Source organism: Erpetoichthys calabaricus, chromosome 3 (genome assembly GCF_900747795.2).
Source record: "Erpetoichthys calabaricus chromosome 3, fErpCal1.3, whole genome shotgun sequence".
Taxonomy (NCBI): domain Eukaryota; kingdom Metazoa; phylum Chordata; class Cladistia; order Polypteriformes; family Polypteridae; genus Erpetoichthys; species Erpetoichthys calabaricus.
This window is the reverse complement of record NC_041396.2, coordinates 183909859-183930922: the sequence shown is the minus strand read 5'-3', so window position 1 is coordinate 183930922 and position 21064 is coordinate 183909859. Positions and strand designations below refer to the sequence as shown.

Here is a 21064-nt window from a genome sequence, read left to right as displayed (position 1 = left end):
AGAACTCAGCAACAATCAGGAAAAAAACAAGATACAAAGTAAAATAAGAAGCCAAACCACTTTCAGAAATTCCATTATCAAATCATACTTCAGTAATTCAGAAACAGCATACCACTTACGAGTTCACTTTTTTTTCTTGCTACATGTCTTCTTTTAATAATTGGATAAGTGGATGCAGGCTCAATGGGTATAGTAGTGCTGTGTCTCATGATGCATTGTTATAGTATTTGCAATACAAAGAATGGAAGTGACATGAAAGATTGGCATTGGTAAGCAACCAGTAATCCTTAATAGTCACAACTTATCAAATACATTTTCACTGATGAGATGCTTCAGGTTAGAGAACTCTCTGTCTTATACAGCTTGTGTAACTTGTAGAGCTTGTATATGTAAGCTGGGAAACCAGAGGTGAACACACAAGTTGGCTCAGAATGATTTAGGCAAATTCAAAAGGTAGTGTAAAGTTATTCTACCAGAGGTGTCATTGTGTAGAATGGCTGTGCAAGTGGACTAATATTTTTAATTGCAGTACACTAAACAGCAGATGAGATTCTGCTTACTGTGGAAAACAGTCTATTATTAAAACCACAGACTGAATTTAATGTATAGCTGTAATACAATTGTCCTTGTGTGTGTGTACAGTAACTTACTGGGGTTGGTCTTGTGTCTTTGAGAAGGTCAAATGATAAAATAAGCATACTTTTTATTTATGTGTTGTATTTTTTTCAACTGTTCCATGCAGAGATTCAAGTAAGAAATACACAGTACTATATACACATAACACTAAACTTGACTTGATTTAACTTGAAAAGGTCAAGGCAGCATTGAAGCCAATTAAAACAAGAGTAAGTCAGTAGCCAATTAAAACAAGAGTAAGTCAGTAGCCAATCAAAACAAGAATAAGTCAGTAGCCAATGAAAACAAGAGTAAGTCAGTTTCTTCTTAGAAATACAATGCACCCCTGAATCAGTCTCTCTCAAGCAAAAACAGAAGAGTACTCTGTGAAAAATAACGATACTACTAGAAGTATTGATTTTGTTTAAAGGACTTATTGAGATCATTAAAGGCATTTCTACCAGTCATGATAGAAATGTATTAAGAAAGTCTGTGCTCTGGTTGTCTAAGTGATTCCATTCAATCACACAATATAGGGCTGGTATCATGTTTTGCGCCTGATGCTGTCTATAATACTGTAACTGAAAAATCTTGATATATACATAGCGGCTACACATTTTTTTTAAAGATTGTGGTTACGGGGGACCTAGACTTCATAACCCTTCTCTATATTGTACATACACTTTCTATTAAAATGTTCTCTTACTCAGTGTAATGAATTATTACTTCACTGTTCACATTAAGAATTATTACTCTGTATATGCTTTAAGAATGCCATAAAATGTAGCTTGTTTTTAAATTGGTAGTTCACTTATCCTATTTTGATACAGTTCTATAAATTATGATTCAAAGAATTTCACCTGGCACATGGAATTTCTTTTTCAGTATCCATGTTGTGTTTCTGTTTGAAATTGTAGAGGCTGATTACATCATTATTCAGCGTGGCCAGTTCAATGCAGCCTTTGAAAGGTGGCAAATTCAGGCTGGCTGGAACCTGTGGACAGCAAAACCAGGGGATAAAAAACACTTCAGTCTGTAAAATGTTAAAGTCATGAGACAGCAAGAAAGTTAAATGTAATAAACGGGTGAAAGGAAAGCAAACAAACTAATAGCAGTATTTCAGTATTGGTCATTCAAAAGGTCATCACACCATTTTATGCCACATTTTTCACACTAGTGCAACATCAGCAAGCCAGAGAAAAAATGTGGTATTTAAAATGTAACTAGCTGTTAAAATAGCTCTCAGTTTGGTTGAGATATCTACAGTGCACAAATTGTATACATAATTCAGTCATTTTAATTTCATATTTTTACTCAGTGATACCCTTTACTTTGCTTAAGGCTTGATTTACCTAAACACATGAAGCTAAAGTCTGATTTATACTGTAGTATACATCATCATACTTTTTTTAACTTGCTTTGTCCAATTCACAGTCACAGCTGTCTGTGTCAGACCCAGCAGCATTGGGGGCAAGTCTATAAATAATTCTAGAAGGGATGCCAATCTATCTTAGGAGACACTCACGCACACACCCACACTCACTCACCATCACCACACGACCTGAAATGGAATGTGAGTGGTAAAATGGAGTATCTGAAGAAAAACAAAAGCAGGAAAGGGGAGAAGGTGCAAGCTTCATATAGACGGAAGACTTGGTCTCAAACTACTACCATGTCTTTGGAGTCATGAAGAAGAAGAGCTAACCACTGAATTACCAAGCCTCCCATCATGCTACAACAAACCTAATGAAATGAAGAGCAAGTCATTGAGAGTGCTTGTCCTCTTCTCTCTGTTGTTTGCTTTACCCTTGTTAGAGCTCGTTGTCCAATCAAACTGAGTAATTGTGGGAGAAGAGCCTTGACAAGAGAGGTGACTGCAAACCCAATGGTCACTCTGGCTGATCCAAGACTTCAGTCAGTATATTGTGTCTGAGGTTTGGGGGTCTGTGATGCCACACTTTGTTATACTGTATACCATTTGGTATGGGACTCATAAAATCAGTGTTAGTGTTTGTGATGCAATATCTATTGGAGGGACAAGTGCAATGCATGTAAATTATCATGGGGAATTTAGTCCATGGGAGGCATTACTACACAGAAAATCAGGCATAGAGAATTGATGGATGGTTTCAGAGCCAGCCTATCAAAGATAATGAATCTTTATGTCACTGGGTCTCGGCTGATATAATAGTAAATAAGCTTACCTTAGTCAATGGCGGCACGGTGGCACAGTGGTAGCGCTGCTGCCGCGCAGTAAGGAGACCTGGACTCGCTTCCCGGGTCCTCCCTGCTTGGTGTTTGCATGTTCTCCCCGTGGGTGCTCCAGTTTCCTCCCACAGTCCAAAGACATGCAGGTTAGGTGCATTGGCGGTACTAAATTGTCCCTAGTGTGTGCTTGGTGTGTGGGGGTGTGTGTGCTCTGTGGTTGGCTGGCCCCCTGCCCAGGGTTTGTTTCCTGCCTTGCGCCCTGTGCTGGCTGGGATTGGCTCCAGCAGACCCCCGTGACCCTGTGTTAGGATATAGCGGGTTGGAGAATGACTGACTGACCTTAGTCAATTTACATGGCTGCTTAGGATATGTCCCTTGATAGGGCTGCCCAGATGGGCCATTGGATTATAGCACTGAGGAACTATAAAAACACCTCATCTTAATAGCATTTACTAGAGATATTTTTTTAAAAGAATGTGTTGACAGTTTGCATAGGGTAATAGATACACTTGCACTGACACTAATTGTCAATTTACATGAATATCACATGTGTAATACATATGTTGCTGTTTTTAATTTTAATATTGGCCACTCACCAAATCTTCATAAACATTTTAAAGAGTTAAAAAATGTAACCACTTTTCAACTGATTGATCAGCCACACCTCATTCCATCCCTGTCCCTGACTCCCTTTCTCATAGTATAATTTAAAACTTTTCTAAAAATGACATAAATATCAATTCATTTACATACCCTGAAATCAGAAGGTACAGAACCAACAAAAAAGATGCTGTTTTCAGGATCAAGATCAAAGAGAGATTCTGCGCCTGTGGCTTCCCCTTTCTGGATAAACTTCTGTTCAGCAGTGTTACCAGAACTCGGGACTGTTAAATACACTTTGCCATGTCTTCCAAGTCTTCATACATAAAACAATAAAACACATGTGTTAAATAACATATATGCTAAGCCATTCTTATTTTACAAAGAGAAGTTCACTTGATTTTTTTTCTTTATTTAAATGAATAAACCATTACCTTTCAACTTTAACAAGATTAAACAAGTTTGGCCATGTACTGACAGGTTTTGAACTCAAAGAAATCTCAACATCTTCATCTCCCAGATTGTAAATGTACACTAAGTTGTCATTTTTGATTGCAAGGCCCATGTAATCTTTTTGTCCCTAAAACAGGAATGTGAAAGGGAACATTATGCAGATAAACAACATTGAAAAGTGAAATGAGTTTAGCTGAATACGGTCAGAGATATCATAGGATGTGTGCCTCTATATAGTGAAAATTATAGTAATAATAATAATAATAATAATAATAATAATAATACATTTTATTTATACAAGGCGCCTTTCAGAGAACTCAAGGACACCGAACAAACAATAAATAAATAAATAAAAAACACAATTATAAGCAACTTAAAATATCAGAAAATCTAAAAATTAAAACCAAACAAAACCACTGTAATCATAAAGAAAAAGAAAAAGCCATTTTAAACAGATGCATTTTAAGTTTACATTTGAAGAATGAATATGATTTGATGTTTCTCAGTTCGGTAGGTAATGAATTCCAGAGCTTGGGAGCAGAATGGCTGAATGCTCTGCTCCCTATGGTGGTTAGACGGGCGAGAGGGACGGTCAGATGGGTGGAGGAAGAGGATCTAAGGTTATGGGAGGGAATGGCAACATGAAGAAGGTCAGACAGATATGGAGGGGTGAGGTTATGAATGGCCTTAAATGTTAATAGCAGAATCTTAAAATCAGTTTGAAACTTAATCGGGAGCCAATGAAGCTGCTGCAAGACCGGAGTAATATGGTGAAAAGATGGGGTTCGAGTAATGATGCGTGCTGCAGAATTCTGGACTAACTGAAGCTTATGAAGAGATTTATTAGGGAGACCAAAGAGGAGTGAATTACAGTAGTCCAGCCGAGAAGTGACAAGACTATGAACAAGAATGGCAGTGGTATGAGGAGTGAGGGAGGGGCGAATGCGATTAATATTACGTAGGTGTAAGTAAGCAGACCAGGTGATGTTATTAATGTGAGATTGGAAAGATAGAGTACTGTCGAGGATGACACCCAGACTCTTGACCTGAGATGATGGGGAAACAACAGAGTCATCAATAACATGAGAAAGATTATTGGTTTTGGATAATGATGATTTTGAACCAATGAGGAGAACCTCAGTTTTGTCACTGTTTAATTTAAGAAAATTCAAAGAAAACCAGGATTTAATTTCAGCAATGCAGTCAATAAGCGGAGGTGGTGGAAAAGAGGAGGTGGGTTTACTAGCAAGGTAGAGCTGGGTGTCATCAGCATAAAAGTGAAAATTAATGTTATATTTATGAAAAATATTGCCAAGGGGAAGAAGGTAAATAATAAAAAGAAGAGGCCCTAGGACAGAGCCCTGGGGCACACCTGAAGTAACAGCGGTGGGTTGGGATGTGAAGGTTTTAAGCTGTATGAAATGAGTGCGGCCTGAGAGGTAGGATCTAAACCAATCAAGTGGAGTGTGAGTAATGCCAATCAAAGATAATCTATTTAGGAGAGTGGTATGACAAATAGTATCAAAGGCCGCACTCAGATCAAGGAGGATGAGAATAGATAGATAGATAGATAGATAGATAGATAGATAGATAGATAGATAGATAGATAGATAGATAGATAGATAGATAGATAGATAGATAGATAGATAGATAGATAGATAGATACTTTATTAATCCCAAGGGGAAATTCACAATTAGACCAGAGTCAGCAGCCATAAGGAGGTCATTGGTAATTTTAACAAGTATGTAATTAATAGAATGTTGAAACTTACATTTTTGTTACCAAGATACATGATCAGCCGATCCTGTGTGGGCTTTTCTGGCTCCATATGAATGTACAGACTAATTGAAGAAAATGCTTTTAGTTCTTCTAACTGGGTGTTTGGATGGACCTCAACTCCAGATTCACCATTGAATTTCATAGATATTTGGACCTAGTGGAAAAACCAAAGGTTTTGTAAATAAGGCATCTTGATGTAGTCTATGAAAAACAGACATAACAATTACACTGTTTTGTTAACTGATAATATTATCACTTTAGTTTATTATTTTATTCTTACAGACTTTTCAGCTTTACACAGAACAATGTACAACTATGTTTTCAAAATAGGGTGGCTATTTATTTTCAGATTTTAAACAAGTGATCTGATTTTGGTTAATATTTTAGTTGCAGGTTCACAAATCATTGGAAAACAACAGATGCACAATAGGATAGAACTGGTTTCAGATTTGAGGGGCAATAAAATATGACATATAGGGGTACCTTGCTGGCCACACTTCTGGTCTGTGCAATGAGCTCTCTGATTCGAAAGATATTGGCAGAAATATTGCTCATGGGCCTCTTCTGTTCCACTACTTTCAATTTATCCAAAAGCTCAGGAACAACGTCATTCAGGTTTTTTACTAGAAATTTAACAAAAAATACAAGATGTTTTAATAAATATTGATGAGTAAAAAATATCTATTCTTTTATCTCCTTACTGTCCACCCTGTTCTGAGTAGAAAATAATAATTTATGAACTGTTATCATATCAAAGACAAACTGAAGAGTCTGGTCCAATGCTTTGACTGTTAATATTAAATCCACCCACTGTAAACACATTCTGAGAATTTTAAAAACTAGGGGGCTTCGCCCCTGATCGCATCACTCACCAACCCCCCATCCCCACCAGTGCTACGCACCATTGTGAAAAGGAGGACTGAACGCACCCCAAGGAGATGCGGTCGCTCCTCGCAAACCCCCTCTTAAACGGTGATACAATGGGAGACAAATAACAGCTGTTTTTTTTGTTACCTCCTCTTTGCTCGATCAGCTCCTGGCTTGCTGTTGCTGCCGTGCCGCATGATCTGCATTTTGTGCAGCGCTTCAAACATTTAAAAGCCTGTACAGCAGCTGTCCTTTTGTCTCACTGCCTTGTCTCTCTTGTCCCCCAGACAACCTCAAACACTATGCAATCTCTTTTTGCTGTTCTGTTATTTCACCGAGTAATATTTTCCGCTTTTTTGCGCTAATGTGATCTTTACTCTCATTTTTTTGAGACTTTCAAATTTTCCTACTTCCATTATCTCTAACCTGCTCTGCATGTGTATCACGGGACTTGCTTCCAAAGGTTGTAAGTATGACATAACTTGTCCATCTCGTGGGATGTGAAAGTGTCTCTTTGTCTCTCTGTCTGTCTCCCAAAGATGACGTCTCGTCGCAAAATTTTTTTTTTATAATAGAGAGATGTTCTTGTAAGTCTTTCTGTGACTGATACATCTCAAGCAACCTCAGACTAAGTTTTTAATTTTAGATTTACAGTGTATATGAAACACTAATATGCAGATTTAATGCTGCACGCTAGTATAGTTCACAATGAAATATCAATGGATTTTTATTAATATGGATTCTGTAATAAGTAGTATTTATTACACAGTATATGCTTTTCATTCAGTTTATGCATTTGATCTTTAATGGAGTGTTTTTTCCATTTTTACAATAGACCCCTTTTGATATTCAGAGAGAGAGAGAGAGATTGGGAACATGTGCTGATAGCACATTGCCACATCCACCACACAATGAACCAGCTGGCTCGGGACACGAGTGCAGCAGGTGACACCTCAGCACCACACTGGAACAATCCTGCCACCAACCACCAAGTTTTCCCTGTAAATTGGAAGACATACCTGCAAGGGCTGAAGCAGATTACCATTATACCCAGGATGAAGCTTTTGATTTTTTATTATCTCATTATCATGTAACATACTAACCATCTAATTTTTTAATGAAGCACCAGTATATAATCATGTGAAAGATTATATATGATTATATAGAATTTAATCCTTTGGACGTGCATATAAGCCACATGACATACCTTTTTTTTGTTAATTGTGCCAAAATATTCATGCGGGCTCTTGTGTTCACTGCCAGGAAACCTTTCACACATGGAGTATGCTGTGAAAATATCTTTAAAATAAGTTTTCAGACTAATACTTCATTCATACTCCTGGCATTGAAAATCAGAGTGCTAATTTAGTGTACTATATAACTTATGCCTTTATCCAAGTGAGGAGGCTACGCAAAGGAAAAGCTTAGGGACCAGATGGAGATATACCTTAGGTTCTTAAGGCTTGTGCTGACCAAGTTTGTTGCGTCCTCTGTCACATGTTCAGTCTGTCCACTATGCTGCTGTGTAAAAATATTGTGTATTGTTCCAGGTCCATAGAAGGCACGTACTTTTTCAATTAATAAATACTGACCAGTGGTTCTTATAAGCAACATCATGAAGACCCTTGAGAGGCTAGTCCTGGACTATATGAATACGAGTCCTTCTGTAAAAGACCACTCGGCCCCACTGCAGTTTGCCCACTGGATAAAGACTGGAATGGAAGATGCAATTATCCATGTGCTTCACAAGGCAAACCGAGCAGCCCTGTGAGGATTATGTTTTTTGATTTCTCCAGAGCCTTCAGTACCATCCAGGTATCCCTGTTATGGGGTAAGCTCAGAGATATGCAGGTGGATGAGCCTATGGTGTTGTGGATAATGGACTATTTGTCTAGCAGACTGCTCTTTGTGAGACTCAATGACGTTGTCTCTGATATGGATGTGAGCAACACTGGAGCACCAAAAGGAACAGTCCTGTCTCCTTTTCTCTTCACTCTGTAAACCTCAGAGTATAAATATAATACCAGGTCATGTCACTTGCAGAAATTCTTAGATGATTCTGCACTTATGGGGTGTATTGATAAAGGAGATGAGACAGAGTATAGGAGTCTGGGGGAAAACTTTATTTCTGGTGCAAAACAATTGACTACACCTTAACATCAGCAAAACATAGAAACTAGTTATTGACTCTATTATTGCTGTGTCTCCATGCCTGGTCACTATTCAGAGACTAGATATTGAGGTAGTGCACTCCTACAAGTACTTGAATCCACATCAATGACAGGATGGAGTGGTCTCATAACACAGAGGAACAATTTAAGAAAGGAAAGAGGAAGCTCTTTTTTCTTAGTAGAATGTGTGTTTGGCCAGTGCGATTTTCTATGCTGTAGTGTAGCATCACTTTAAGTGAAGCCCACCAAATCAACAAGCTAATTAAAAGGGCATGCTCAATTAAGAGACAGATTCTGGACCTCCTTCAAGTTGTAGCGAAGGAGAGAATGAAAACAAAACTGAGTGTCATTATGAACAATGTTGCACATACTATCTCTGACACAATCCCAATAAGCTACTGGGACTCCTTAATGCCTCACTGTGACCGCGTGTTCTTTTTTTATCTTTAGCCAAGTTAGAGGTCTCCATTCTTTTTCATTATTCTGGTGTGTTTATTTATTTATTGTGCTTCTGTAAAAAGCTAAATTTCCCACTAGTTACAAATAAAATTCTATCTATCTATCTATCTATCTATCTATCTATCTATCTATCTATCTATCTATCTATCTATCTATCTATCTATCTATCTATCTATCTATCTATCTATCTATCTATCTATCTATCTATCTATCTATCTATCTATCTATAATTTTGTACAGCACCATCTATATGTCCACAGCAGGTCAAAGCAAAATTATGTTTTCATGTGTATGTTTATCATTTTATTTTTCCATCTATTGCAAAATATATCTTTTGAGACTATTTCATAAAGCATATTTTCTAGCTGTTAATACGTCTTCCCTCACTTTTATATATAGTGGCTTTGCAAACATATAATAAAGCAAACTGAACAAGTTTAAAAATAGAAATCATTTATTTTTAGTGTAGATTGCTTTTTTGTGATTACGTATAATAATATAAATTGATGTTATCCAGGTAGATATACTTGGTTAATTTCACAATGGATTCATTTTTCCAATACACCTGGTGAAGATCTTGCCCTTTATTCACCATCTGAATGACAATGGCCACTTTTGAGAATATCCCTTGTTTTCTAAATTTTGACTGGGATGAAAATGACTTTCACTAATGTAAGAGTTACACATTCAAGAACTGGAAAGCAAAGACTGTTTATCTGCTTTAGTAATATTATGTAATTCTTTTCTGAATGTGATCTCTGGTACAGTGTGACAGGAGGACAGGGCCTATACTGCATGCATGCATAACAGGAACCAACTCTGGATACTATCTGATACTGGCTAACTTAGCGTGATGAATAAAGTTAATATACTTCTGTTTAGGATTTGGGATGAAAACTGAAATGCTAAGATGGGGATGGAATAGTGTGAACATTTCTAGCAGACAGCGTCAAGGCATTTAAAACCACTTATATGACATTCTGAGGAAGAAGTCCTAACCACTGCACTACCATGACTACCATGGTTGTGAAATGAGTTGTTTGTAATTATTTCAACCTGCACTAGCTCCTTCTGTAAAAACCATTTACATTTCAGTCCACGAGATATGTATTATTATTCAAATCCTATTGACTATACTTTAATTTTAGGTTTTGTTTGATTTTTAATACCTGCTTCCCCTGCTGAGTTTACTGCACTGCTGTATGCAGATGTGTCATATTCTGAGTTATTAAGATTTTGCATCCACTCATCGGTTCTGGCAACCATTGGCTTCATTGACTCAAGAACAGATTTAGACTTTTTCAGCGTATTTTCTGCAATCTCACTTGCTTGCTGCAGACGTTGGGTAGTTTTACCTTTTAAAAAGCAATAAGAAAAGGATGAATATTATATTTCCATTAAAAAATTAAAACAAGGAAATTACAGCTTTTTAATTTCAAAATAAAATTGATTGCTATTTCTTAAAGTGTTCTTGCATTGTATTTATAAATCTGAACCTTAATGTGGAGTTGTGTTTATTACTTTTCAGAGTTTACCAAATCAGTTACATCATAATAACAAATGTACATTAGACTTGTTTAATGTTTAAATATTATGTGTCTTAATTCATTAAATATGTGTATGACATTAAAGCATGTGTGGTGATTTTTTTCTTACCTGATTCAATATTTTGTATCTGGGTCATAATTTCAGAAAGTCGTTTCTTGGCATTGTCCTTGGTACTTATTGTTTGATTAACATATTCTGTAATTTCTTTAACAGGGATTTCAAGATCTATGATGAAGAGATTAAAGATATAAAAAAGCTTAAATACTTAGCCACCATCCATCCATCCATCCATCCATCCATTTTCCAACCCGCTGAATCCGAACACAGGGTCACGGGGGTCTGCTGGAGCCAATCCCAGCCAACACAGGGCACAAGGCAGGAACCAATCCTGGGCAGGGTGCCAACCCACCGCAGTACTTAGCCACCAATAAGTGAAATGTTTAGGTTAAAAAATGGGCATACCTCTAAAAAGTGGTTTGAGAGTACTACTAAGAGATGATGTTTCATGGTCAGGGAAGGGTGGGCTGGCAGAGATGCTGCTAATGCTTAGGTGTTTTTGACAGCCTCCAAAAAGTGTACATTGAGACACTGAAATGGCAGGACCATCTCATAGGAGTCAAAAAGAGTGTAAAGAAAAGTGGCCAGTAGGATGAAATCAGTTTTCTCACATACATTATCCTTCGATTAGACATCTCCTTCTCTTTGTGTTTCTTTTATGGCACTGCAAGGATTCTCCCTCTCCCATTGTGTCTTGTCTGCGTGTGATATATTAGAACAGACATGCATTTCTATGGTGCAATATGAAAGAGAGGTGTGCTGGGAGTGGAAGAACCAACAAATTTCTAAGAGTGGACTTGTTATCAGAGTTAGTTCAGAATTAAGGCCATTTTCACTGTCTCCAGACTCATTGCTCGTGTTTAGTTACAAAAATGTTGGAAATAATCTATGAGTAGCAACATGGAGGCAATTTACCATTTCCATTTGACTGCTGTAAATCAAGGACATCCATCAAAAGATCCTCACTTTTATCTTTAACATATCCAATTTGAATGTTGATGCCAACAATAGCCTGAGAGAGAGGGAGAGGTAGGGAGAGAGAGAGAAAAAGGGAAAACAGGTAATATCAGGATACCTTTTATAAATATTTCTGAGTTTAAAATAAGTTTTACATTTTTAGGACAAGTCTGGCCCATGCCATAAAGTCAGTCAGTCTAAAGAAGGTGGAAAAGTGTCTAATATCACAAGAAAAGGTAATTTGTACACAGCATAAGAAAACAGAAATCCCTTATCCTCTCAGGCTGTTCAGCAAGGAATTCTGTTTTCTACATTGGTACACCAACAACACATGATGTGGGATATACTTCATATATTACAGTAGGTGAATACAAGACATTTGCAAAGGCTAGGGGAGAGACTGTGTCCAGACTATAGAGAAAACAGTTTTGAAACAGAATGCAAATAATACTAATACATTATATTTTATTGTCCCATAAACATAAGCTAGATCAATAACATGAAGCAGGTTAAGAAAATTTGGAAAGAAAGAACAGTGCAATTCAAAATGTTAATTGAGTATGCTCAGTACAAGAGCGATCGCAAACAATTCTTGTGGTTAAGAAAACAGAGATTTGTGGTGGGCTATTTCATTATATAAGGAGTTCAGTTTACTACAAGGATTAACATCAAATTTAGAGATTGGATGTAATAAAAGTCTGCAGCTTAAGAATGCAGTGGCAGACAGTAGACACCAAAATCATTAAAAAGACAAACATACAAAACTTCAAAATTATAGACACTAAACTGAACTCAAAGGGCTTTTACAAAGGAAAACTACACTCTTGCAGTGTACATAGCTGAAAGTGATTCTCTCTTATGTCTCCAACCATTCTGTGATTTGACTGCCCCATCTCTGTTCTTATTTCCCACACTACCATTATAAAGTGTTAGGTTTTAGGTTTTTAGATTGTTTTTCAGTTCTTATGTAGTAGTTTAGGTAACAGAATGTATTTGACAATAAAGTGTCTCACTGTGTATGATGTCACAGTGGTCATTTACAATATGAAAAGGTACCCCCAGAGACATAGCAATAGTGCCAGTTCTTCTAATTTCTGTTAAACTTTCCAGACTCTCTTATTTTGATGTTGTTTTTCATAGCTAAATGTAGTCACCTTACCTCCTTGTGCTTTTTGCAATATAACACAATTTTTACAGGTTTGTGATCAACAGAGTTTCTTTTCATATAGCTCTAGATGTGTATCGTGTACTTATTAGGAGCTAGATAATTGAGGCAGGTACTCACATTCTACTTCTAGGTTCTAGACATTTATGGACAGGTGATTAAAGCAAGCCGTTATGGCATGTGAGATGTCTAGGATAATTATAAGCAAAATGGTTGAGAGATGACAGGAAAGATGAGAATTATAGTCAAAAAATGGAAGGGAATTATGCAGCTCAGTATTGTACCAACTAGCTCTGTAAATCATTTCATCAAACAGTGGCGTATTAAGTCATAAGAAAAGCAGCTTTTAGACATAACTGTATTAGAATAACATTTGTCCTCAAGTGGCGTTCTTCTTCAACATATTTCACAGTTAAATAGCATTTTCATACTTACATCTTCTGCCCTATTCAAAGAGTTAATTGTTGTTGCTACAGTTTCATTGGCTTCCTCTACATATTTTACAATGTTTTCATACACATTGGAAGCATCAATTGCTTTCTGAACAAATCCATTTGCATCGATGTTTTTTAGATTCCTATTAAAAAATAAGATTTGCATTATAACGTGACAGTTTGTTTAATCAGCAACAAACAACATGTTGAGCCTTAACACTGCATGTCTACATGAAAACAACACAATTTTTTTAAAGAATTCTCAGCTAACTTACTCTTCCAATTCATTGGCAAGCATTTGAAGTTCTTTGGCATGTTCTGTGGAACGAAGAACCAGTTCCTTATCGTATTTTGACAAATTGGAGATCCTTTCATTGAGAAGTTTTGCAGCACCATCAACTGCAGCATGAAATTCTGAGATGTTCTGAATAAAGAGAGCAATTGAATAGTAATAACTGTACTATGCATGTAAGATTGCAACTAACTCTTTACTGTGCATCGTGCTGTAAGTTACAAAGCTGTCAGCATATTTTCCCCAGAATCCTTGTCTGTGATGCTTACTCCATACCTACCCATAGACAATCAAAATTTTCACACATTGATATTCTAGCTGTCCTGAAGTTTTACTATAAGCTCTGAATATTTAAATCTGCTTATTTTGACTTATACAGTATGGAGGTCTGACTATGCTCTATTACGTAAGTATAGTATATAAATCAAGAGTGAATACTTAAATCACCAACCCGAACTTTAAGAATTGTTCTTCAGAGCATCAAATTTACAAAATAGAGTTTGCCTTGCTATACTGTGGTACAGTTTCTTTGTGTTCAACTGGTTTTCCAATTTCCGTACTTGTATCTTCTTTGTTATTAAATATCTTTCCAATCTCCAGAGTGTCTTTTCACACTTTATTCATGTTTTGACTTGTAGAGCTACTTTATTTTTAATTACCGTATATACTTGCGTTTAAGTTCTCCCGTAGATAAGTCAGGACTTGATTTTACCGTATAATTTCTGGTATTTTATAATGTCACACGTATAAGTCGAATGCGGAAAACTCACGCTATTGGTCCAAGAGATTATGATATGCTAACGTCCACCTGAGAGAGTAACCACGGAGCAAATGCTTTTTTTTTTCTATGTATTGTGCCTACGTGACCACACGGTAATACCCAAACTATTCCAAAGCGACGTTTGCACTGTTTTGTGTTTTTTGTATCTCACACCCTTATACACCTTTATCGTAAGAACATCCCTTATCTACGATGAAGCGTTAGATCAGAAGAAAATGTGAAGTTGGTTTTAAATTAAAAGCTGTTGAAGTGGTGAAAGAAATTGGTAACTGCGCTGCCACAACAAAATTCGATGTGTCTAAGAAACTGATGTGCGACTGGAGGAGGCAAGAAGATATAAAAATAAAAAAAAATTAAGTGTCGTATTTTTGAGTGGGCGTATAAGTCGAGGTCTGATTTTTATGATGGATTCTTTGGGTTTTAAGACCCGACTTATACGTGAACATATATGGTAGATTCTTTGATTTTCAAATTTATATTGCTATTTTCATTGCTCAGTTGAGTGTTTTATGATGATTGACACTGTGATTGGCACCATAAATGAAACTCATTGTCTGAATGACATTAGCTATCCTTTCATGAACCAGCTTATTCCTTGTCTTTGAAAGTTAATAATATTGTATACCTGAGTACTATAAATTCAGACTTATACTTGTCTGCATGTTTATTGATGGTAGCAGCAGGACCTTTAAAGAACCAAAAATGAAATTATCTGAAGCACTTTATTTACTGCCTCGCAGTGGTAGTGCTGCTTCCTCGCAGTAAGGAGACCAGGGTTGGCGTCTTGCGTGGAGTTTGCCTGTTCTCCCCGTGTCTGTGTGGGTTACCTCTGAGTGCTCTGGCTTCATCCACAGACATGCAGGTTAGGGGGATTGGTGATACTAAATTGGTCCTAGTGTGTGGTTGGGGTGTGTGTTCACCCTGTGATGGACTGGCCCCCTGTCCAGAGTTTGTTCCTGCCTTGGGCCTTATGTTACCTGGGATAGACTCCTGTTCAGGACTAAGCAGGTTAAAAACTGATTGATTGGAAAAAGAAATATTTGTGCCCTTGATCGGTTTAAATTGTGACATCTTACTTAAATGTTTTTGCATTTATTTTCTGACCCTAAATATAATGCTAAAACAACATGTAGAAACAAACTGTAACTAAAATTTTTCTTGAAGAATAAGTAAAATGCTGTAAGCAGTTTGCTGTTTTAATTTCCACCTACATTCTCCAATACAAATTTACATGTATTTATTTTCCTATTTAATGAAACTGCCTAACATCAGGCACAAGGTAGGCACTAAACCTGAATGGAGTTTGCATTCATTTATTTTGGGTTAAAAGTGTTGGCATTAAGAAGTAGTGACTAAAAACCTGGACTGAAAACCACAAGTTTGCTGGTTCCATCTCTATCTATGTCTTACTCTGTGGTTCTGAGTGAGTAGCAAGTCACTAAATGTGACAGATCCACTTGTAAAATAAAGAAATGACCATGCAAACCAACCATAACGTGTGTTTGTATTTGTAAAGTGCTCACAGATGGTGTCAGCTATAGTAAGGTGTTATGTAAAATAATCTCTACATTCTTCAATTTTAATCTTTTTCTACTAATGAGTCTGCAATTTTGCCACTATAGTGCAGTTATGCTTGCTCTGTTAAATGCCAAATCATGCCACCTACTGTTAATACTACCATATGAAATACAGGTTATTTGATTTGGAAGGTGTAGTGTGCTTCATTCTACCACAGTATGAGTCTCAGTGTATTCGCATTTCTGTTGTCATCCCCTTTAAAAAAGTATGAACCATGTAAGTGCTGTCTCATTCTCATTTAGTCCTTCTTATCTGCGCAAATATGTTAACATCATATTTTAGACTTACTTAATCTAATTCAGGGTTGTAGAGTGCAGGAGGCTATTTCAGCAGCATTAAGTGCACCAGGGTGCCATTCTATAGCAGGGCCCACGCACACATAGCCACACTCACCCTCACACACACAGGGCCAGTATGGAATTACCAACTAATCTAATACACATGTGTTTGGAGATGTGGGAGAACAAACTCTCATAGACGTGGGGGGAACATGCAAACTCCACACAGAAAACACCTAACCACAACACCACCATTCACATAGTAGTTACCACTGATAATTAAGGACAATTGTACTGCACTTTGCTTAAGGACTATTCGACTGCCTCATTTATTTGTTTATATGTATTCTGTAAGTTTTATTATATTTCTATAACTTGTATTTATTATTAATTAGTTATGTTTTCTTTAATTTCTTGTAAAGCATTTTGAGCAACACATTTTGTACGAAAATAAGTTATGTAAATAAATCTTATTTTTGTTGTTTCCTATTGATGTACTTTATTGACCTATAAATAATATGTTCTTCTTTTCTGAAAGAATGATAAATTCTTAATAACATCACATAACATTTTTAGTCCTGTTTTATCTATTTTGGGTTTTTAGTGGACAAGATTATTAGGGATAAGTCTAGAACCAACCCTGGACTGGATGCCTTTTTTTTACCTTAATCATTGTTTCCACATCATCACTTGCAAGGCTCGCATCTGTTATATAATTCATAGTTAGCTTCAGTGTCAGGTTTACAGCTCCATAATCCTCCATTAACTTTTTTTGCATATTCTGTAAAAAAGATTTGTATTAAAATAACATAAACACTTAACTGTCAGAATTTTTGCTAAATCTGTTGTCATTAAAACACCGAGAGAATGAACAAGCAAATGAGTCTTTGTAATAATCATTCCTGAAATATTATTTTATATAATCACACAGCATTTTAAGTGTAACAACTCAATTTCATGCATTTATCAATCAATTTGATGAACCATTTAATCCAGTTTTAAGCTTAGAGAGCACTGCAGCCTATTGTAGTAGAACCAGGCATAAAGTAGGAACTAACTTGGGCTGGGAGGGCATTTGATTGGAATAATGAATTTAGAACAATAAAATGTTTGCTTTCATGCTGTATTTGTTTTTTTTTAAACTTTTTCATTTGTAATCATAAAGACTATATGTTTAACACGACCTATTCGTAACAATGACCACTCCCAAGAAGACAACATACTCTACTGCACAATTATAGTAAACTTCCCAATTAATACAAGAAAGAAAATAAAATTACTTAGCGGTTGTTCATCCAAGATTATTGTTCTATTGAACATGCAATGAGAATTCACCACAGTCAGACTGCCTCCCTGCAGCTCAAGAATGGATGAATGATTTTATAGCTAAGATTACAAAATACATAATAGAAAAGGATATCATAACTTTAACACTTACAATATCACTAAATAAAGCACTGCCGCCGCTCTCTGCAGTTCAATTAAGAGATGACATGAATGCTCAAAGCGACAATTTGTTAAAGGTTCTGAATTCATTGAGTACACAGTAACTGTAATGTATGCTTTCAAGTAACATGTCAAACACAAAAGAATCCTAAAAACCTAGAATGTGTTTGTATAATGTTATAGTAAATGGAATCTTTTGAATGTTTGATCAATTGGTCAAGCACAGTAAAAATGTAATACCTAGGTGCCTGGTGCTACAAAAATGTCAATGTCTTCATTTCATTCATTTTTCATGAATATTCAATATGCTATTGAACAGTGTTTATTGGTGTCATTTGCAAATTTATTAAGCGGTGTCTGACCCTATAGCCATAACCGAACAAGCAGTGCAATAGGGGGCACAGGACTCTATCCTGTGGTGGTGCCTGTGATGACAATCAACATGGAGGAAGTAATACTGCCAAGCTGCACATAATGAGCTCTGCCAATTACAAAGTCCAGTTGCAGAGAAAGGCAAAAAGTCCTAAGTATAGGAATATGGCGATCAGCTTTAATTGAATAACAGTGTTAAATATTGACCTGTAGTCTACGGATATAACTCTTTATTAAACAGATGTATTGGAAGAAAAGCTTGGTTTACAGTTTGTTAAATCAGGCTCACTGTACTTAATTTGTGTGATCTGTTAATATAGGACTAATTATGAATAAATTGTGTAAACAAACCTATAGGAACTCATAAGAGAAGGTTAGCATTGTTTTTCATTTGTGTGTATTTAAACAGGAATTTAACTGGCAACTGTTATTCTAGACAGAAGGTTTAATCAGTGGGCATATTTATGAAAATGGAAGATTGCTCATTGTAGATATGCAAATATAAAAGGAAATTTTAGTATAGTGTCAGACCATTAAATTGTACAATTTTTAAACTTTGATAAAATAACCAGTGTATTGGTGCTTGTATGAAGATATGAATTAAATACTTAGGACCTTTTAGTTAACATGTCATTGTATTTAGCTATGTGGTAATGATAAAAGTACTGTAGCTTCACTGACAAGTAACAAAACCATTGATAAGTTATTAGTTGTCTAATTTCAGTCGATGTAATTATTGTTTTGTTTTTGGCACTGTATAAAAGAGATGATTTAGACTTACTTCAAAATTATTGTCAGGCAAACCTCCTGAAATAGATTCCCAACCATGCAAAGATCAGAACTGGCCTAAGAGGAAAAACACTGCACAGCAGTGTACACTTTAAAGGGACACTTTAGCTGGGTTAAGAAGAAAGGACCCTCAATGTACACTAACATCTCCATTGATTTAAGAAAAGAGAAGCTTGCTGTATGGACTATGAATTGTTCAGGTTGCGTGTTCTCATCTATTTAACTCCTAGTATTTGATATGCCTCGTTTCTCTGCAAATAAACATAGGTTTAGATTAAAATTAAGTTTGTTACTGTCTCACTAAAACTATCCTTTGGTTTGACATGAGCAAACATTCTAACCCAGGTCCTGTAAGATAACAGAAGATTCTCATTCATTCCTTTCAAAGGTGGTACACATGGAGTAGACTGAGATTGGCTGTGGTATCTGCAATGAGACGGTCTGAAATGTCTAAGGTGTCCAGGGGTTATATCCCTTCAGTAGTGATAAACTAGAAGCATACTAAGATTGGCTGTGGTCCAGGTTTTGAGATGGCCTTCCACTGCTAAGGTATCTAAGGGGGGATATTGTGGGGTGTACAAGTAAAACAAGGTTGTTAAGCAAGAGAACAATATAAAGGCATTTCTTCTTGTCCACCAATAGAAAAGAGCCATGGAAGATAGTATAGTGCCTTTTCATGGAATATTCCATTGTAAAACATTCAGGTGTGCCACAATGGCATGAACTGCAAGGGATATGGTATCTTCTATAGACCTGTTGTGATCAAAAGTGTGAGTGGTCTGAACAATCTGAAATATTTTGTTTAATGAGTCTCAACACCAGTCTTTCAAAGAATTTAATCAGATTAAGAGTAAGTATCAATGATGTGTATACATTAAGACAGTTCTCTTTTGACTTCTTTGTTTTAGGGATACTTATGTTTCTGAGTACATGAGGATCTTTGATTCTCCCATGGAGGCATTAAAGATGTCATTAACATGCTAGCTAAACATGTTCTGAAATTCCATCCAGCTTAGGTAACTGATATATTTTTGACATGGATGTGTCATCCACAGAAACAGAGAAGAATTAAAGCAGTGCTGCAGGCAAAAAAAATGGAAGGTTGATTATTATTATGATCAAAGAGGGTATAAAAATAATTCAATTCACCTCGAGGGGGAGAAAAATGTGGATTTAATTGGATTAGGCATTAGTATATAACTATGAGCAGTTGTAAAACTTGCCATATTCCATGTGAATTAAAACTGCTGCTATGCTCAGTTTATCCTCTTATTTACATTTTGTAACTTTAATTGCTTTCCTCAGCTTTTGCTTGCTTTTTTTGTAGTTTTCCATATCGCCAACAAAGAATACATTGCTATTGATATAATATGCTATTATATTTAATTTTTTGTTGCCTCTCCTTTGAGGTCTAAGTAGGTGTTGAGCATGACATATGGGGTTTTAGACCCCAAGGATTGTACATTTCTCATTCATTTTTTACGTTATGCAATATTTACAAAGTTTAATAATGACTTAGCACAGCATAGTTCACAGTAGAGTGCCAACTTTCACCACAACTGTTGTGATTCCCAGAATCACCTGGGAGTATGCGATGTGTGACATCATTCAGAGTGCGTAAAGACCAGCATTTTTTATTCCAGAGTATCTGATTTCAGGATTACCACATGGGTGTGCATTGCAATAATAAAAAAATCCTTCAAAGTTCAAATAGTCATATTCTGTATCGATTATGTACAGTTAGGTCCATAAATATTTGGACAGAGACAACTTTTTTCTAATTTTGGTTCTGTACATTACCACAATGAATTTTAAATGAAACAACTCAGATGCACTTGAAGTGCAGACTTTCAGCTTTAATTCAGTGGGGTGAACAAAACAATTGCATAAAAATGTGAGGCAACTAAAGCATTTTTTTAACACAATCCCTTCATTTCAGGGGCTTTGTGTTTTTCTTGGCTAAATGCTAATGTTGGCTTTGGAATGACTGTACACATCAATTAGAAAAAGGTTGGAGAGCTTTCTCAGAAGATAAACTGGGAGAAACCTGCTCTAGATAATGTGAGAAGTTTGTGAGAGAATTTACCATCTATGCACCATGTCTTTTTTTATCATAAAACACACATCACTTTCTTTGCTGATTCAATCTTTTTCTTATGGTTGATCGAATACCATCTAGTTATACAGCAGTAATTATAAAATAATCTATAAAAA

The 21064-nt window shown here is 36.2% G+C and overlaps 1 protein-coding gene across 1 annotated transcript in view; it reads right to left on the bottom strand.

Annotated features, from left to right (window-relative positions):
- The window catches only part of lama4 (laminin, alpha 4), a 127200-nt gene that overhangs the window by 32469 nt on the left and 73667 nt on the right, over window positions 1-21064 (bottom strand). Inside the window, exons 15-25 of the mRNA XM_051925239.1 lie at window positions 16908-17024; window positions 13590-13738; window positions 13316-13457; window positions 11674-11770; window positions 10810-10926; window positions 10323-10508; window positions 6140-6279; window positions 5649-5810; window positions 3858-4003; window positions 3577-3739; window positions 1476-1609 (exon numbers count right to left, since the gene is read on the bottom strand). Of these exons, the coding sequence (XP_051781199.1) occupies window positions 1476-1609; window positions 3577-3739; window positions 3858-4003; window positions 5649-5810; window positions 6140-6279; window positions 10323-10508; window positions 10810-10926; window positions 11674-11770; window positions 13316-13457; window positions 13590-13738; window positions 16908-17024 (1553 nt within the window). The remainder of the gene's footprint in view (window positions 1-1475; window positions 1610-3576; window positions 3740-3857; window positions 4004-5648; window positions 5811-6139; window positions 6280-10322; window positions 10509-10809; window positions 10927-11673; window positions 11771-13315; window positions 13458-13589; window positions 13739-16907; window positions 17025-21064) is intronic.